We start from the raw sequence: 15889 nt of genomic DNA on the forward strand, positions 1-15889 counted from the left end.
GAACATCGATGGATTAATTTAAGAAATACCGTTAAATGACCGTCTAATTGATTTGTTTAAAATTTATCAGGCACCAAGTATCACAAAACATTGCATAAAATAGTAAAACATTTTTTTTCAAATTTCAGGTTAAATTAAAAAAAATATTAGCATTAGAGCAGTTATCTACGAAATCATCCTTTTTTCTTAAATTTTAATTTTTGTATTTTTTAATCGGACTGAAACTTTTTTGGTGCCTTCGGTATGCCCAAAGAAGCCATTTTGCATCATTAGTTTGTCCATATAATTTTTCATACAAATTTGGCAGCTGGCCATACAAAAATGATGTATGAAAATTCAAAAATCTGTATCTTTTGAAGGAATTTCTTGATCGATTTGGTGTCTTCGACAAAGTTGTAGGTATGGATAGGGACAACACTGGAAAAAAATGTTACACGGTAATAAAAATGTTGGTGATTTTTAATTTAACTTTTTGTCACTAAAAATTGATTTGCAAAAAAAACTATTTTTGATTTTTTTTTTCATTTTTTGATATGTTTTAGAGGACATCAAATGCCAACTTTTCAGAAATTTCCAGGTTGTGCAAAAAATCTTTGACCGAGTTATGCATTTTTGAATCAATACTGATTTAAAAAAAAAATCGAAATATTGGTCGCAACATTTTTTCAACTTTATTTTTCGATGTACAATCAAATTTGCAATCAAAAGTACTGTAGTGAAATTTTGATAAAGTACCCCGTTTCCAAGTCATAGCCATTTTTAGGTGAATTTTTTGAAAATAGTCACAGTTTTTCATTTTTAAAAATTAGTGCACATGTTTACCCACTTTTGAAAAAAATATTTTTGAAAAGATGAGAAAATTCTCTATATTTTTCATTTTTCGAACTTTTTTGATACGACCCTTAGTTGCTGAGATATTGCCATGCAAAGGTTTGAAAAGAGGAAAATTAATGTTTTCTAAGTCTCACCTAAAAAACCCACTATTTTCTAACGTCGATATCTCAGCAACTAATAGCCCGATTTACAATTTTGGAATATGAAATATTCGAGAAATTTTCCGATATTTTCGAAAAAAATATTTAAAAAAATTTAAGCCAGGACTAACAAAGGGCGTTATATTGAATGTTTGGCTCTTTTGAAATGTTAGTCTTGATTTTATTTTTTAAATATTTTTTTCGAAGAGTTCGGAAAATTTCACGAATGTTTCATATATTAACATTGTAAATCGGACCATTAGTTGCTGAGATATCGACATTGGAAAATGGTGTGTTGTTTGGCTGAGACTTGGGAAACTTCAATTTTCCTGTTTTCAAACCTTTGCATAGCAATATCTTAGCAACTTACGGTCGTATCAACAAAATTCAAATAAGCAAAACATAGAGAATTTTTCATCTCTTCAAAAATGTTTTTTTCAAAAATGGGCAAACATGTGCACTAATTTTAAAAAATGAAAAACTGTAACTATTTTCAAAAAATTCCTAAAAATAACTAAAACTTGAAAACGGGGCACTTAATCAAAATTTCACTAAAGTCCTTTTTGATTGCAAATTTAATTGTACATCGAAAAATTAGGTTGAAAAAATTTTTTGACCAATATTTCGATTTTTTGAAAAAAATAAAAAAAATCATAATTCGGTCAAAGATTCTTTGCACAACCTGGAAATTTCTGAAAAGTTGGCATTTGATGTCCTCTAAAACATAACAAAAAATGAAAAATAAAAAATAGTGTTTTTTGCAAATAATTTTTTTGTGACAAAAAGTTAAATAAAAAATCACCAACATTTTTTTTACCGTGTAACATTTTTTCCATTGTAGTCCGTATCCATACCTACAGCTTTGCCCAAGACACCAAATCGATCAAAAAATTTCTACGAAAGATACAGATTTTTGAATTTTCATACATCATTTTTGTATGGACAGCTGTCAAATTTGTATGGAAAATTATATGGACAAACTAATGATGCAAAATAGCTTCTTTGGGCATACCGAAGGCACCTAAAAAGTTTCAGTCGGATTAAAAAATACAAAAAAATCGAATGACCGAAATCTGGAAGAACTGCTCAGTTATGTCACCGTCACAAATGTATTCTAACATTCAATGAATGAAAGAAATTATGTTTCAATCTTCAAGTTTTAGACTAACCTAAAATGGTTAGGTCGTTAGCTCAGTCCAGGTGCAGGAGTCGTCTCCCTGGGTCCTGTCTTGGTGGAGTCGCTGGTAGGCAGTTGGACTCACAATCCAAAGGTCGTCAGTTCGAATCCCGGGGTGGATGGAAGCTAAGGTGTAAAAAGAAGTTTGCAATTGCCTCAACAATCAAGCCTTCGGACACCTAGTAAGAATCTCGCATTCGAGAACGCCAAGGCAATGCTGTAGAGCGAATAATTTGATTTGATTTTTTGATGGTCAAAGCATGAAAATCAATGAAATTTTTCTAATTCGAACCTATGATTATTTTTGGAACACCAAACTTATTAATTCATTGTTCCATTTTTTCTCCATACTTGATTATCCGAATTATTTGAATCACGGGTAAATTTTGTTGTTGTTGTCTTGCCTTTGATTGTTATGCTTCAATATGACCCCAAACATGCTGTAAAGTGATTTAGATTTTTTAAATCCAAAATTGTGGCCAAAATGGCGGGGTTACAATACTGAAAAAAATCAACAACTCAAATTTGAATTAGAATTAGAAAAAAAAACTTCGGATAATCGAGTCTGGACTGTAATTTTATTTTTGTATTTCCTATACAACTTCTTGATTTTCAGTGAAATTTTATTTTTGTATTTTGTTTGATTTTGATGAAACTTTTCCTATTCCTGCAGAAAAAGTCTTTCCCTACAAGTCTGCATTAGGTTGACCAGAAAAATTGAAAATTTTAGGAAATCTTAAGAGATAGCCCCTGGCTCGATTCTTAAGGTAAAAATAAAAAAAAAACTTCGTAAATTTTGAGCCGAATCGGTTAAGGTTAAAAGATCGCTCTCGGTCGTTGAAGTTTGTATGGAAAAATTTGTAAAAAGCAAAAAATTGTAAATTCAAATTTGACGGATCATTGCCGAGTGTGAGATCTGTAGTGAGATGTTTAATTTTATGACAAACAACTTTGTCGAAGACTGCAAAACGATCCTAGATGAGTTATTAACAATTTAAAGAAGACTTTTTTGTATGAAAAGTTTAGTTTTCATTAATTTGAACGATCTATAGCGACATTGAAATTGAAATTAAATATGTCTTTATTGAACTTTCTTATAATAATAACATTTCATTTACATTCTAAGTGGTATGGCTAAATACTCTTCATCTTTGTTGTATTTTTCGTTTTATTATTACTGTTCACATTCATTCATTTATTTCAAATTGTTTTACATTTTTGCATTTAATCGAATATATTTGGGTAAAAAAAAGAAAGAAAGAAAGAAAGAAAAAGAAAAATCACTTTAACAACTAATCCTAACTTAAAACTAAAATAAAAATTCTTTGAATTATTCAAAATCATTAGAACGAGTAAACTATGAACTGTATTTTAAGATGAATGCTCCAAGGGTTCTTACTTGTTCCTGGCGAGTTTTGCACCCACGCAGTGTTGTTGTCATCTCGATGAAAATGTTCAGAAGTTCTTGTGGTGAAAACAGGTCACTACTGCCTTCATCTGTTGATGTTAGTTGGTTTTCCCTCGGTTTTTTCCCTGTTGTATGCTCTGCAACTCTTTGCCGCTGATTCAACGGCAATGGCTGCAGATTTGGAACCACTCGAACAGATCCCGCTCCAGGTGACGCCAAAGCAGGAAAATACACGTCCGTGAAAGTTGGTGGTGTTTTGCGACGATTTGGTTGGTGCCTCGTCGTCGCTTGCTGCCGAATGTTTACAAACTCAGCCCCTTTTGGGCAGCTTTGATTCTTGGACGAATGGTCGCCACCGCAATTGAAGCATTTAGCTTCGATGTTCTCGTTGATTGTTTTGCAAGCTTGAGTTTTGTGCTCACCTCCGCATGTTGCACAACGACTCTTGATGAAACAGTTCCTTCCACCATGCCCAAACTGCAAACAGTTCGAACATTGCGTCACGTCACGGTGCACTGGACGATAACGTTCCCAAGTCACGATGATGTTGAAAATTGCCCGAACTGCTTTCAGCTCAGAAGGCGTTGTCGATCCTTTCTCGAGATGAATCAGGTATAGTTGATCACGATACTTGATGTCCTTGTTGTGCCTCGTCATCTTGAAGACTTCGATCACGTTCAACTTAAGAGTTTTGAGCTCTTCTTTCAGCACACTCACATCCATGTCGTACAGGCCTCGGAGGACCTGTTTTATGGGGCGTTTACCTGGATCGTCATGGCTGTAGTAATCGATCTTTGTGTTGTTCAGGAAATCCCGAACGTAGTTGTAATCCTTTCTGGTAGGTAGCAGAATTTTGAGTCCATCAGCACACAAGCGAATGGAAGATTTGATAAACCCGGTCAGCCACTTTCGTACCGAATCCGATGACGATGTTTTCACAAAAATAGGTGGCAACTTTTCCCGTCGTTCAAATTCTTCCTTCTCGCTCACGTCCACAGGGAGGGTAGCGAACTGGTTTCCAGAAGAATTTTGAGCGTCCTTGCTCAAACTGCCTTTTTTGCAGGTAGCGCTTCGGCATTCTTTAGCTTCTTCAAATCTGCCGATCCTGCTGGTGAGGACCGCCTCTTTTTCTTGCCGTGAGGCATTTTTTGCACTTTTTAGCACCTTTTTTTTGGTGTGTGAGGGACGCACGTCTGACTCGCTGCTCTGTCAACCACAGACTCTCTATAGCGACATATTTTTGCCTAAGTAATCGAATCGGGGGTCGCCGTAGTCTGCATGCAATTTGGTGGTGGAAAAATTACTCTTGGTGCACACAAAACAATTTTTCCGAATGTTACATCATTTATGATGTAACAATTTTGCACGTCATTAAACATTTAAATTTAAATGCAATTTGATGTAATTTTGCAACAAATTATACGTAAATACAGGATTTTACGTGTGATTCAACCGTTTACGTCGAATCTCAAGTTTACATCTATTGAGTTTACATGTGATTCATTTTTTTCCGTGTCGAGTAAATTGACATATTTTTTCTGTATGGGCTTATTATTTAAAATAAATATATGAAAATGTTTATCTGTTTGAATAGATTTCAGAACCTTTAGAAAAAAGCTCATTTAAAAAAAGTCATTTTATTCATTATTACATGATTGACTGAAGCGCTTGTTTTTTTAATTTACGACTTTTTAAAATAATTGTAAAAGGACATTTTTGATAAATTTGATATCAGATTTTTTTTAAATCGATGATACTTTGGAAAATATCGGAAACGGAATCGACGTAACACCTTATAATGTGGCCCTCTTAAACCTTGCGGTTTCGTCAACGGATCCACAGGCGTGTATCGTTCTTTTTGCGACAAGACTCCGCCTCCCGGGTCTCCTAAGTGTGAAGGTATGGGCACGGGGAGAGGGCACCGAATACCTATATTTACACTTAGAATTTTTTGCGTCCGCCCCGGGATTCGAACCGGCGACCTCTGGATTGTGAGTCCAGTGCGCGGTCTGATTGATCCACACAGGCAGACTTGATATCGAAGCAATGGGCAAATGTTTTGTCAAAATTATTTTAAAGATGTAATATCAAATTTGCAATCCAAACTAACTTTACACTTTTTTTGAGAAAGTGCACCGTTTTCAAGTTATATGAACTTTTTAGGAGAATTTGAAGAGCTGAAAACTAAAATTTATTACTTAAAAAAAGTCTTCACCATTTTTGAAAATGATTGACAATTGAGATTGACAGTAAAATCAAAGCCAAATTATTAGGTTATTCAGTCAGTTGTTTATTTTATTCGGTCACGGTATCACACAATCGGTTTTATCATAACCATGCATGCTCCATTTTTCCGCTCCATTTCAAAGTGTGCCTATCTAATCTATAAAACAAATCGGTTCATCTAATTGAACCACGCTTTTAAGTAGCAATTATGCAAAACATGCTACAGCTACTGATTTTAGTTTTTTTTTCTAGTCTTTAAATTCGGTCGCTCGACACTCGACTCAACCAACTATTACTCGCTTGTTGCTGCTGCTGTTGATGCATGTATAATTGTGAATTTGCTACACCTGAACCCCCTAAGCTTGCGCGTGGCTCTTGGCTGTCCATGTTTGCCGTTTTTTTCCTGCATGTTTTTTTTTAGTTTTGCGGTTTGTTGGTATTTTTTGCCGCAAGGTTGACTGATTTGCTGGCTGGCTGGCTGGGTTAGGTTGGCTGACCTTGAACTCCTCGGGTTGGTTGAATTTCGGTGTGAACTCTCCCAGGTTAGATGTTGTGTGATTTTATGGGATGAGGTTGTCGTCTTCTTGCTGTAGCTGTTGCAGTTGTTGTTGCATTTGACAAGTCTTGTGTGCACTCGTGGAGGCCTCCTACTTGCCGGAGGCTAGGATGGGCAGGAGTGCGGTGGCGTACGGGAAGGCAGACCCGTATCCGGCACCACCGGTGGAACCGGGACGGCCCAGGCCGAGGCTGACCTGGACGTGGCGCAGGTTGTCACGCTTCAGCTTGATGTATCCGAGGTGGCCCTGGTAGCCGACCTCGTAGCCCAGATGGAATCCCTTCTGCAAGTGGAAACGTGATTAGGAAAAGTGGGAAATTGGGGAGGATTGCTGAGGAGTCGGGACGCTACGCACCTTGGGCTGTTCGAAGCCACCGTCCTTGTGTCCGTGATGTCCATAGGAGCCGTAGCTTGGGGCGTATCCACCGTGCAGGTAGTTGGACGGGTACACCGAGAACGTCGGTCCATGATGATAGCTGCTGTCAAATCCTCCGAAGGTACTTGCTCCAAGCGCTCCCAGATATGCCAGGCCGTTCTTGCCAGACTTGATCTTGCCGCCGCGGCGTCCCAGCCGACCTTCTCCGTCATGTCTGCCGAGGACCACCGCGCTGAACGCAACCAGGAGCACTACCGTAGACCCAAGCTTGAACATTCTGAACCTTAGTACTGTACAACCGCGCACAAAAACCGATTGAAACTGAACTGACTGAACTGATGAACTGTGGACAACTGATGGCTTTGATTGGGCGGTGAAGGTTTTTATAGTGAAAAGTATAGTTAATCTGTAACTTGGCGAAGAAATGCTTGCAAATTTCACCACTCCTAACCCAGTCCACCTGTGGGGGAGGTGGTGGCCAACAGCTGCTTCGCGCGAGTTCCGCCTGACCGGCCACACCTTATCGCCTTACGCACCGAACGCCAGTTGTACCAAACGTCGGTAACCCGGCCCAAACATACCGATTTAGGCCTGAGAATTCTGTTTACGCTACTATTCCGGATTGGGCGCGAGCGCGCGCATTTGTTGAGTAGTGGAGTTGCAATCGGCGGTTGTACCTGCAAGTATTTTACATGTTGGTTTTATGCAACGGCCTCCGTACACGGGGAGGGCGTTTGAAGTGCGTTAATTGAGTTAATTATATCATTTGGCTCGCGGGTCTACGATTGGCAAAGTTTGGCTAGCCCTGCAAGGTTCAGTGCGTGGGCAGGAGTCGTGGCTGAAGGTCTTCCAACCTCGGTTGATTGTCAACAGTTCAGTTATCGAGAAGACGTTCAAGTTGAAGGTCCTAGAACCTGAAGGTGTTCTACAAAGACAGATAAGTTCAAATTCTGAGCCAAGCCATACAGCCATCTTGAAAGTAATGATTCAGCTTTGTTCCAAGTCCCCATCAACGATTAACTAAAACCACATTTTTATCTTCTTTAACTAATCCTTATACTTTATTTCACTGAGAGATCTTTGCAAACTAACCTACACCGTATCAAATTTTACCCAAGAAAGGCTTCTTCGTGATGTTCGTACGTCTTCCACACCGGATAGTGCTTGACCGGATGGTAGTGATGGTGATGCTGAACTGGTGGCGGCGGCGGTGGTGGTGGCACCAACGGAACAGCAGCATAGTAGATGTTAACCGGCCGGAACTGGTCCACCATTCCCTTGCCCTTCCGGAACCGCCGTTCCCGAAGCCCACCGTCGACTGCGGACTGTAGCAGCAGTGTTGCCAGCAGCAGAAGCAGCGGGAATGTGATCGCCATGCGATTGCCCATCGATTCGAGATTTGGTGCAAACTTGTGGGCCGAATCCAACTTCGAACCACAACTGATGACCGCCGATTAGCGATCGATAGTTTTATATATTTGAATTTGACTCAGTTTGACCCGAGAGCGGTTTATGCTTCAAGGTAGAACGTGCAACAGTGCAAGTGTACAACATAAACTTTCGAATCGGTTGGTTCGATTGCGGCGCGCCGAGTGGTGCGGCGTTGGTTCCGAGAACTTTGAAGTTCTAGAAGTGTTGCAGACTTGCACCAGACCAATGTTCACCGGTTGCAAAAAAAAAAAATGGTGGAAACCACATTTTAGCATTTTTTTAGCCGAAATGAAAAAAAAAATACGAAGCTAGGGGAGTAAGGCTATTTGAAAAATTCATGTCAGTTTTTTGTAACTGAGTATACATGCGGGGAGAAGCTGCTGAAAAAAAACTGCATCTTTCATTGAGATTTGCGTCTTGTAAGAGTCAATACATTGTAGCTAGCGCTCAGCGTTCGGTCCAGCAAACCAAAAATATGACCAAAATTCAATATTTTGACACTTTGGCTCAATTCCTAGGGTGGTAAAAATTGAGCACTTAAAAAAATAAATAAATATCTCACAAAAGAAAGAAACACCTCCGAGAATTTTTCATCGTTTCTAGTACTAATTTTCGCTTTACAAATCCAACCTGGTGCTTAAAAATTTGCTACTGCTTTTTCGAGATATTTGAGTTAAACATTTTTTTTTTGCTTTCAACACTCTACTGCTCAATTTTTTTCCGAACATTTTTATTTTTCCCTTGTTCAGGAGGTCATTTTGAGTAACTGTTGTTCTACGGCAAACTATACTTCTATTGTTTTATGTTTTTCTTGGTTTATTTTTGTATTTTAATTTGCATTTATCTTGTTTAGTTTATCTTAGTTTTTGGTAATATAAGGCCTATTCTACCACCACCTATTACATTTTGCCTTTCTTATTTTTTTCATGTTTTTACCGTAACTTTTTCAATTTTTGGCCTGTTTTGAACGTTTTCTGCTTTAGAATGACCCTTTTATTTTTTTAGTTGTGAAAAAATGTGTAGAGGCTTGCTTTTTAAAAATCTTTTTTTTTTTAAATGGATTTTTGGCGATTTTTTAGATCGAAACCTGTTTAGAGGCAGGGTTGGGTTGTAGAGGGTTAAACAACATGGCAAAAATCATTTTCTCGAATACAAAAATGATATGTATAACTATTTAGAGCACTAAAATTGCTTGGAACATCATTTTTCCATAAACTTAACAATGAATTGCTTCGTTCAAAAAACTTATTTTTGAATTAAAAAAAACTTAGTTAATTAAGCCTTTAATAAAGTGTTTTTAATGCCTTTTCTAAATGTTGAACTTGATTGCAAAAAATCAAAATAAAAATAAAAATTAAATTTCACAAAAGTTTCACGTTTTTACAGTTTTAATTTTTTTTTTGTATATTTATACTATCTGAGCAACTCTCTACGAAATCGGCCGATTTCGATCATTTTTATTTTTTGTATTTTTTGATTTGACTTAAATTTTGTGGGGGCCTTCCCTATGACCAAATAAGCTATTTTGCGTCATTGGTTCACCCATACAAGTCTCCATACAATTTTGGCTGCTGTCCATACAAAAATGGTATGTAAATATTCAAACAGCTGTAACTTTTGAGTAAATTTTCTGATCAAATTGGTGTCTTCGGCAAAGTTGTGGGTATTGTTGAGGAATTTTGAGAAAAAAAAAATAGGTACACGGGAAAAAATTGCAGATTTTTTATCAACTTTTTTTTCACTAAAACTCAATTTCCCAAAATACGTATTATTACATTTTCGAGATTTTTTGATATGTTATAGGGGACAAAAATCCGCAACTTTTGAGCCATAGAGAAACATGGTCAAAACATCTGCCGCCGGGTTATGAATTTTTGAAAAAATAGTGATTTTTGGAAAAAATCGAAGTTTCATGCAAAAACAAGTTTGACATTACTTTTTAATGCAAAATTGAATTTGCAATCGAAAAGTACTTCACAGATTTTTTGATAAAGGGCTCCGTTTTCAAGATATCGCCACCGAAAGTTTGATTTAAGTTTGCTATAAAATTGTCAAAGAGACATTGAAGATTGGACCTCGGGTTGCTGAGATAGAGCCGCTTTAAGAAAAAGAAACACAAAAATTGAAGTTTTCTTAATCTTACCAAAATAACCCACCATTTTCTAATGACGATATCTGAGCAACTAATGGTCCGACTATCAATGTTAATACATGAAACATTCGTGAAATTTTCCGAAAAATATTTTGAAAATTTTTGAACCAAGACTTACATTTTAAAAGGGCCAAACATTGAATATTACGCCCATTTAAAATGCTAGTCCTGATTTAAAAAAATTCAAAATATTTTTTTCGATAAGATCGGAAAATTTCACGAATGTTCTATGCATTTAAATTGAAAATCGGACCATTATTTGCTGAGATATGGTCATTAGAAAACGGTGGGTTGTTTTGGTGAGATTAAGAAAACTTCAATTTTCGTGTTTCTTTTTCTTAAAGCGGCTTTATCTCAGTAACCCGAGGTCCAATCTTCAATGCCTTTTAGACAATTTTATAGCAAAATTTTCTGAACTTCTAAAAAAAAAAAATTTTAGAAACGGTCACTCATGGTCACTATTTTTAAAAATTGAAAAACTACAAATATTTCACTAAAATCAAACTTTCGGTGGCTATATCTTGAAAACGGAGCCCTTTATCAAAAAATCTGTAGAGTACTTTTCGATTGCAAATTCAATTTTGCATTAAAAAATAATGTCAAACTTGTTTTTGCATGAAACTTCAATTTTTCCAAAAATCACATTTGGCACACTCCAAAATACTATCAATCTGGTGCAAGTCATCTCCAGATTACCAAGTCTGCGCCCCAACCCTCTCGGCTATCTCACCGTCTTTTTAAAAATTGGTTCAACTCCAATCTACGTATTTATTTCTCGTACGTCCTATACTGCATAAACTGTAATACAGTGTATGGGGAACATACAGCTACATCGGTGTTGATACAAACAATATTACAGCGGCGAGATAGCCGAGAGGTTTGGGGCGTGGGCTTGGTAATCTGGAGATGACGCTCATCGGATTGGTGTGTGCAAAATCTTTTTTTTTTCTTGCATACATGCTTTTTGTGTACACGTTTTTTCATGCAATATTACATGCTTTTGCTCACAAAGGTGATTTGCATGCTTTTACATGCGATTTTACTCGGAAGATTTTTACTGTGTCAAGGACCATGACAATAAATACTGGTATATTTTTTCTGTCAACGAGCCTGATCCGACATTTTTTTGCCCAAGCTTCTTGTATGACTAATTGCTTAATTAGTAATGGTTTGAACAAAACAAAAAGTTTGAAACGGTCTTACTATCAGGATAATTTCAAATTGCATTTTTCTATGCCCAATTTTAACAATTGTAATGAAATTTAAAAAACAAAATCAATTAAATCTAAAAAACAAAATTGTTTTTATTTTTGATCTTTTACGTTCCAACTTTTATCAAAGTTAAACAACTTTTAACAGCCTGACACAACATTCCAACGCGCAAACTTCATCCCAAAACCTTCGGAATGGTCCACTTGGCCTCCAGCAAAACTCCCTTGTGTCCTTGATGGTGGTGATGATGGTGCTCGTCACCATGATGATGATGGTGGTCCACCGGATGACCGTGGTCGTCGTAATAGTGATGGTGGTGCTCCTCCGCCGGGTGGGCGTGGTGGGCGTGACCACCGCCGGAAACCGGAGCATAGTGGATGTTGATCGGCCGGAACTGACGACTGGGCTGCGGGGCGGGTTGCGCCCCGAACGGGAAGATTGGCAACGGGATTGGAGGAATCAGCGAGTTGTAGATCGGTTCCTGGTTGGCTTTCTTGTTTTTGCGCCGCTGGGCCACGCTGACGCTGACCGTTATCAGCAGGAGTAACAGAATCGCACGTCCGCTGGCCATTTTTGCGGTTGTTGTGTGGAAGGCTTATTGGTCCGAGAAGAACTGTGTCGAATTGTTTTTGCTACTACATTATTTATAGTTATAAAAAATCGATTGAGTTAAAATGGGCTTTACATGGGAAAATTTCAATCGATTCGCTCAAGAACGCTGCTGAAGAAATGCTTCGTCGTAGTGCTTTGTTTTGAGTAAGGTCTTAACCATGAGCGATTCTGTTTACATTTTTTTAGAAAGCATGATTGAAATGCTTGTTTTGTGCGTATCGATAACATCGACAAAAAAGTGATTGATTTATTTTAAAAAATCAAGGTTCTACCATCAGTTACACAAAATGAAAATGAACCGTTTACCTTCAATTATTTTCTTAATTTTAGTTTTGCTTGTGTTTTTTAGAAGTGTTTGTTTTATGAGAAACTACTCTATTTTTGTTCTGATGCCTTTAGACCGTTAAAAAGGTATTGCGATTGAAGGTTCCTTGAAGCAGAAAGAGCACGGCGTAGCTGGAACAAAATATTATAAACCGAGATACCCCACCGGAGATTTATACGCAGAAAGTTGTGTTTTACCGGCCTGAACAGAATGTATAAATGTGAACATATTCTATCGGTGAAAATTGCGTTTAAAAAAAATATCTTTCGACAATCAAAACGGATTTACAAACCCTAACCAGCGTTGTAAAGGTGAGAGATTTCTCTACAAATTTATTATAAAAAATAATTTTCAAAGATCGATCCACTTATAAGGCCAGATCAATTAAAAATCTGTACCAAAATTTAAAACCATAAAATTAAAAAAAAAACGCAATTTTCACCGATAGAATATTTTCATATTTATAGATTCTGATTTAGGCTGGTAAAACACAATTTTCTACGTATAAATCTCCGATGGGGTATCTCAGTTTACAATATTTTGTTCCAGCCACGCCGTGCTCTTTTTACTCCAAGGAACCTTCCACCCCCGACCTTTGGATTGCGAGTCCAACCGCCACACGCGATGCCACCGGAGCAGGGTTGGTTTGGCGTGATGTCTGTCTTTTTATAGCAGGGAGACGACTCCCACACCTTAATGGCCTAACAACAACGAAGGCCGGGACCGACGTTTTACTTCCCCATCCGATGGAAGGCGTGGAGCTATTTTTTTGCAATTTTAAAACATAACATACCTTTTTTACGGTCGAATCAAGTTTTTTCTATTCTTTTAGAAAATATCTAGATTTTTTTTTTGAAAAGTTTCAATAAACTAAATTTACAGTTTTTTGCTTTTTGGGTGTTTTGAAACAGCCTTGAGTCAGGAGTATTAAAAATACCTAAAAAGCAAAAACCGAAAATTTGGTTTATTGGACCTATAAAAAAATTCCATGTATGAATCTTATCCGAGTAATGTTTGGTTAGTTTTCCCTTTCTTTAAAAATGAGCAGTTCTTTTAAAAAAAGCTTAATGAGATAAAGTCTGTTTCCGAAGATTTCTTCAGACTTGTTTATTAAATCTAAAAGAATAAATAATTGCTTATGATTTATTTTTGTTTTCGTTTTGTCTTTCCGACTCGAAATTAGGTCCACTTTGATCTTTTGTCCATTTGACCTTTTGTCATAATTTTCTTTTATAATTCTGTAATTCTCTTTTTTTAAATTTCATTAGGATTACAAAATTTAAAACTTATTTATTTAAATAAAAGCTGCAAGGGGATACAAAAAATCTAATTTAAGTTTTTTTTTTTTTCATTTCAGGTAAGTCAACTTGTTTTAAGCAGTAAGTAGTGGAGTAACTCCCATAGGCTCCTTAGGGCGCTATATCTTTTTCTTGGGTCCAGCCGAGGATGCCAAATTGTTAAAGGAGGGCGACGAATTTTTTTTTTGACTAATTTTAAGGTTTTATCATCAATCAATAATAATTTAGTGATCTTTTTTAGCATTGCATGATAGATTTATTAACTTTTAAGGTATCGTTATAGCGTGTATCACATAATTCAGTCGTTTCACATCCGCCTTAGTTGTACTTCTTCAGCTTGCTGTAGCTGTATCCGTGGCCGTATCCGCCACCGATTCCGCCTTCCTGTCCTCCCATACTTCCCTCGATGGCGTGTCCGATGTTCTTAACCTTGGCCTCGAAACCAGTCTTGCTGTCGGCGTAGTACTCCACGATACGCTTCGTTCCATCGGCCTCGTCCAGAGTGTATTCTCCCTTGACAACATCTCCATCACGCATCTCCCACTGGCTCTTGTGATCTCCGGTATGGTAGTCCTTCACTCCGTACTCGAACTTGTACTTCGGGTACGAGTAGTAATCCAGACCGCTCTCCTCCTTGTAGCCACCCTTGGGAATTACGAGGTTGACGTTTTAAATCTTGATAATACCAAAATATTAGGATATCTTACCTGACTTCCTCCAAATCCTCCGCCAATACCACCTCCAATGCCGATTCCACCTCCACACGGAACAAAATCCGGTTTGCGGAATCGCAAACTTTGCTTCCGATTTGCTCTACCAATCGCAAACCTCCGTTTACACCCGTCAGCAGGAAGCATTGCTTCCAATATCGCAAACGGTGATTTTCAATATCGCAAACGTAACGCCGTAACGCATGCCTGCCAAAAGCACGCAGCACGCAGCCACTACAATATTTACTGTTTTGAATTGACCGTTGCTTTTCATGTTTTGGATGGAAATAAGAAGAAGAAGAGGTTTTTATTTTGTTTTATGTTTTTATTTATTTATTCATCTCAAATAAAAAAAAATAATGAGGTGGTCGCTGGGTTGTGTGTTGCTTTTGAAAGCTAGGTAGAAAAAACGGCCGCCACTGACTGGCAACGGTTCCAAACGTCGATTTGTCTTATCTGGCAGAACAAAACGGCCTCGATGACCGTGGTGCAGGTGGGTACTGCTGGGCGCCGTCGCCGTCGTTGGCACGTTGCTTCCGTGATGTGAGTTCCGGTGCTAGCAGTAGCAGGAGGCGTGTCTTTGTGGCTGGCGCCGTGATCGAGGCGCGGATGTTTTTGATGATGATGTCGGCGTTTTTCATTTTGTGCAGCAGGGTATGCGAGTTCCGGTTGGCAGCTTACTCGGTGATGTCAGCGGCGGGTCACCTCAAGGGTTGACTTGATCGCGAGGAAACCGTCCGCCTGCCACGAGTCCCCACTTTGGACGCCCTATGACGGGCACGATCTCCACCAGCATTAGAATCGTGAGGCAGTGAAAGAGAACACAAGATAAAATTATAAAAATTCAAAAATTCAAAAATTCAAAAATTCAAAAATTCAAAAATTCAAAAATTCAAAAATTCAAAAATTCAAAAATCAAAATTTCAAAAATTCCAAAATTCGAAAATTCAAAAATTCAAAAATTCAAAAATTCAAAAATTCAAAAATTCAAAAATTCAAAAATTCAAAAATTCAAAAATTCAAAAATTCAAAAATTCAAAAATTCAAAAATTCAAAAATTCAAAAATTCAAAATTCAAAATTCAAAATTCAAAATTCAAAAATTCAAAAATTCAAAATTCAAAAATTCAAAGTTCAAAATTCAAAGTTCAAAATTCAAATTCAAAATTCAAAAATTCAAAATTCAAAAATTCAAAATTCAAAATTCAAAAATTCAAAATTCAAAATTCAAAATTCAAAATTCAAAATTCAAAATTCAAAAATTCAAAATTCAAAAATTCAAAAATTCAAAATTCAAAATTCAAAATTCAGAAATTCAAAATTCAAAAATTCAAAAATTCAAAATTTCAAAAATTCAAAATTCGAAAATTCAAGGATTCAAAATTCAAAATTCAAAAATTCAAAATTCAAAATTCAAAATTCAAAATTCAAAA

General features: G+C 37.0%; 3 protein-coding genes across 12 annotated transcripts in view; 1 reads left to right on the top strand and 2 right to left on the bottom strand.

Moving 5' to 3' along the window:
- Positions 1 to 15889, top strand: part of LOC6041261 (protein alan shepard) — a 340069-nt gene that overhangs the window by 41700 nt on the left and 282480 nt on the right. The window lies entirely within an intron of this gene.
- LOC6054374 (pupal cuticle protein Edg-91) lies at positions 5885 to 7037 on the bottom strand. Its single transcript, XM_001870264.2, has 2 exons — positions 6697 to 7037; positions 5885 to 6624 (listed from the first exon to the last, which is right to left on the bottom strand). Exons 1-2 carry the CDS (start codon positions 6991 to 6993, stop codon positions 6433 to 6435), a joined length of 489 nt encoding a protein of 162 aa, XP_001870299.2. The 5' UTR covers positions 6994 to 7037; the 3' UTR covers positions 5885 to 6432.
- The window catches only part of LOC119769393 (adult-specific cuticular protein ACP-20-like), a 6785-nt gene continuing 4961 nt past the window's right edge, over positions 14066 to 15889 (bottom strand). Inside the window, exons 2-3 of the mRNA XM_038261548.1 lie at positions 14455 to 14486; positions 14066 to 14392 (exon numbers count right to left, since the gene is read on the bottom strand). Coding sequence (XP_038117476.1) covers positions 14066 to 14392; positions 14455 to 14486 — 359 coding nt within the window. The remainder of the gene's footprint in view (positions 14393 to 14454; positions 14487 to 15889) is intronic.

Source organism: Culex quinquefasciatus, chromosome 3 (genome assembly GCF_015732765.1).
Source record: "Culex quinquefasciatus strain JHB chromosome 3, VPISU_Cqui_1.0_pri_paternal, whole genome shotgun sequence".
NCBI classification, from domain to species: domain Eukaryota; kingdom Metazoa; phylum Arthropoda; class Insecta; order Diptera; family Culicidae; genus Culex; species Culex quinquefasciatus.

Coding starts and splice junctions, on each gene's coding strand:
- LOC6054374 (XM_001870264.2), bottom strand. CDS start 6,993: ATGTTCAAGCTTGGGTCTACGGTAGTGCTCCTGGTTGCGTTCAGCGCG. Junction 6,625..6,696: donor GTGGCTTCGAACAGCCCAAG/GTGCGTAGCGTC, acceptor TTCCACTTGCAG/AAGGGATTCCATCTGGGCTA.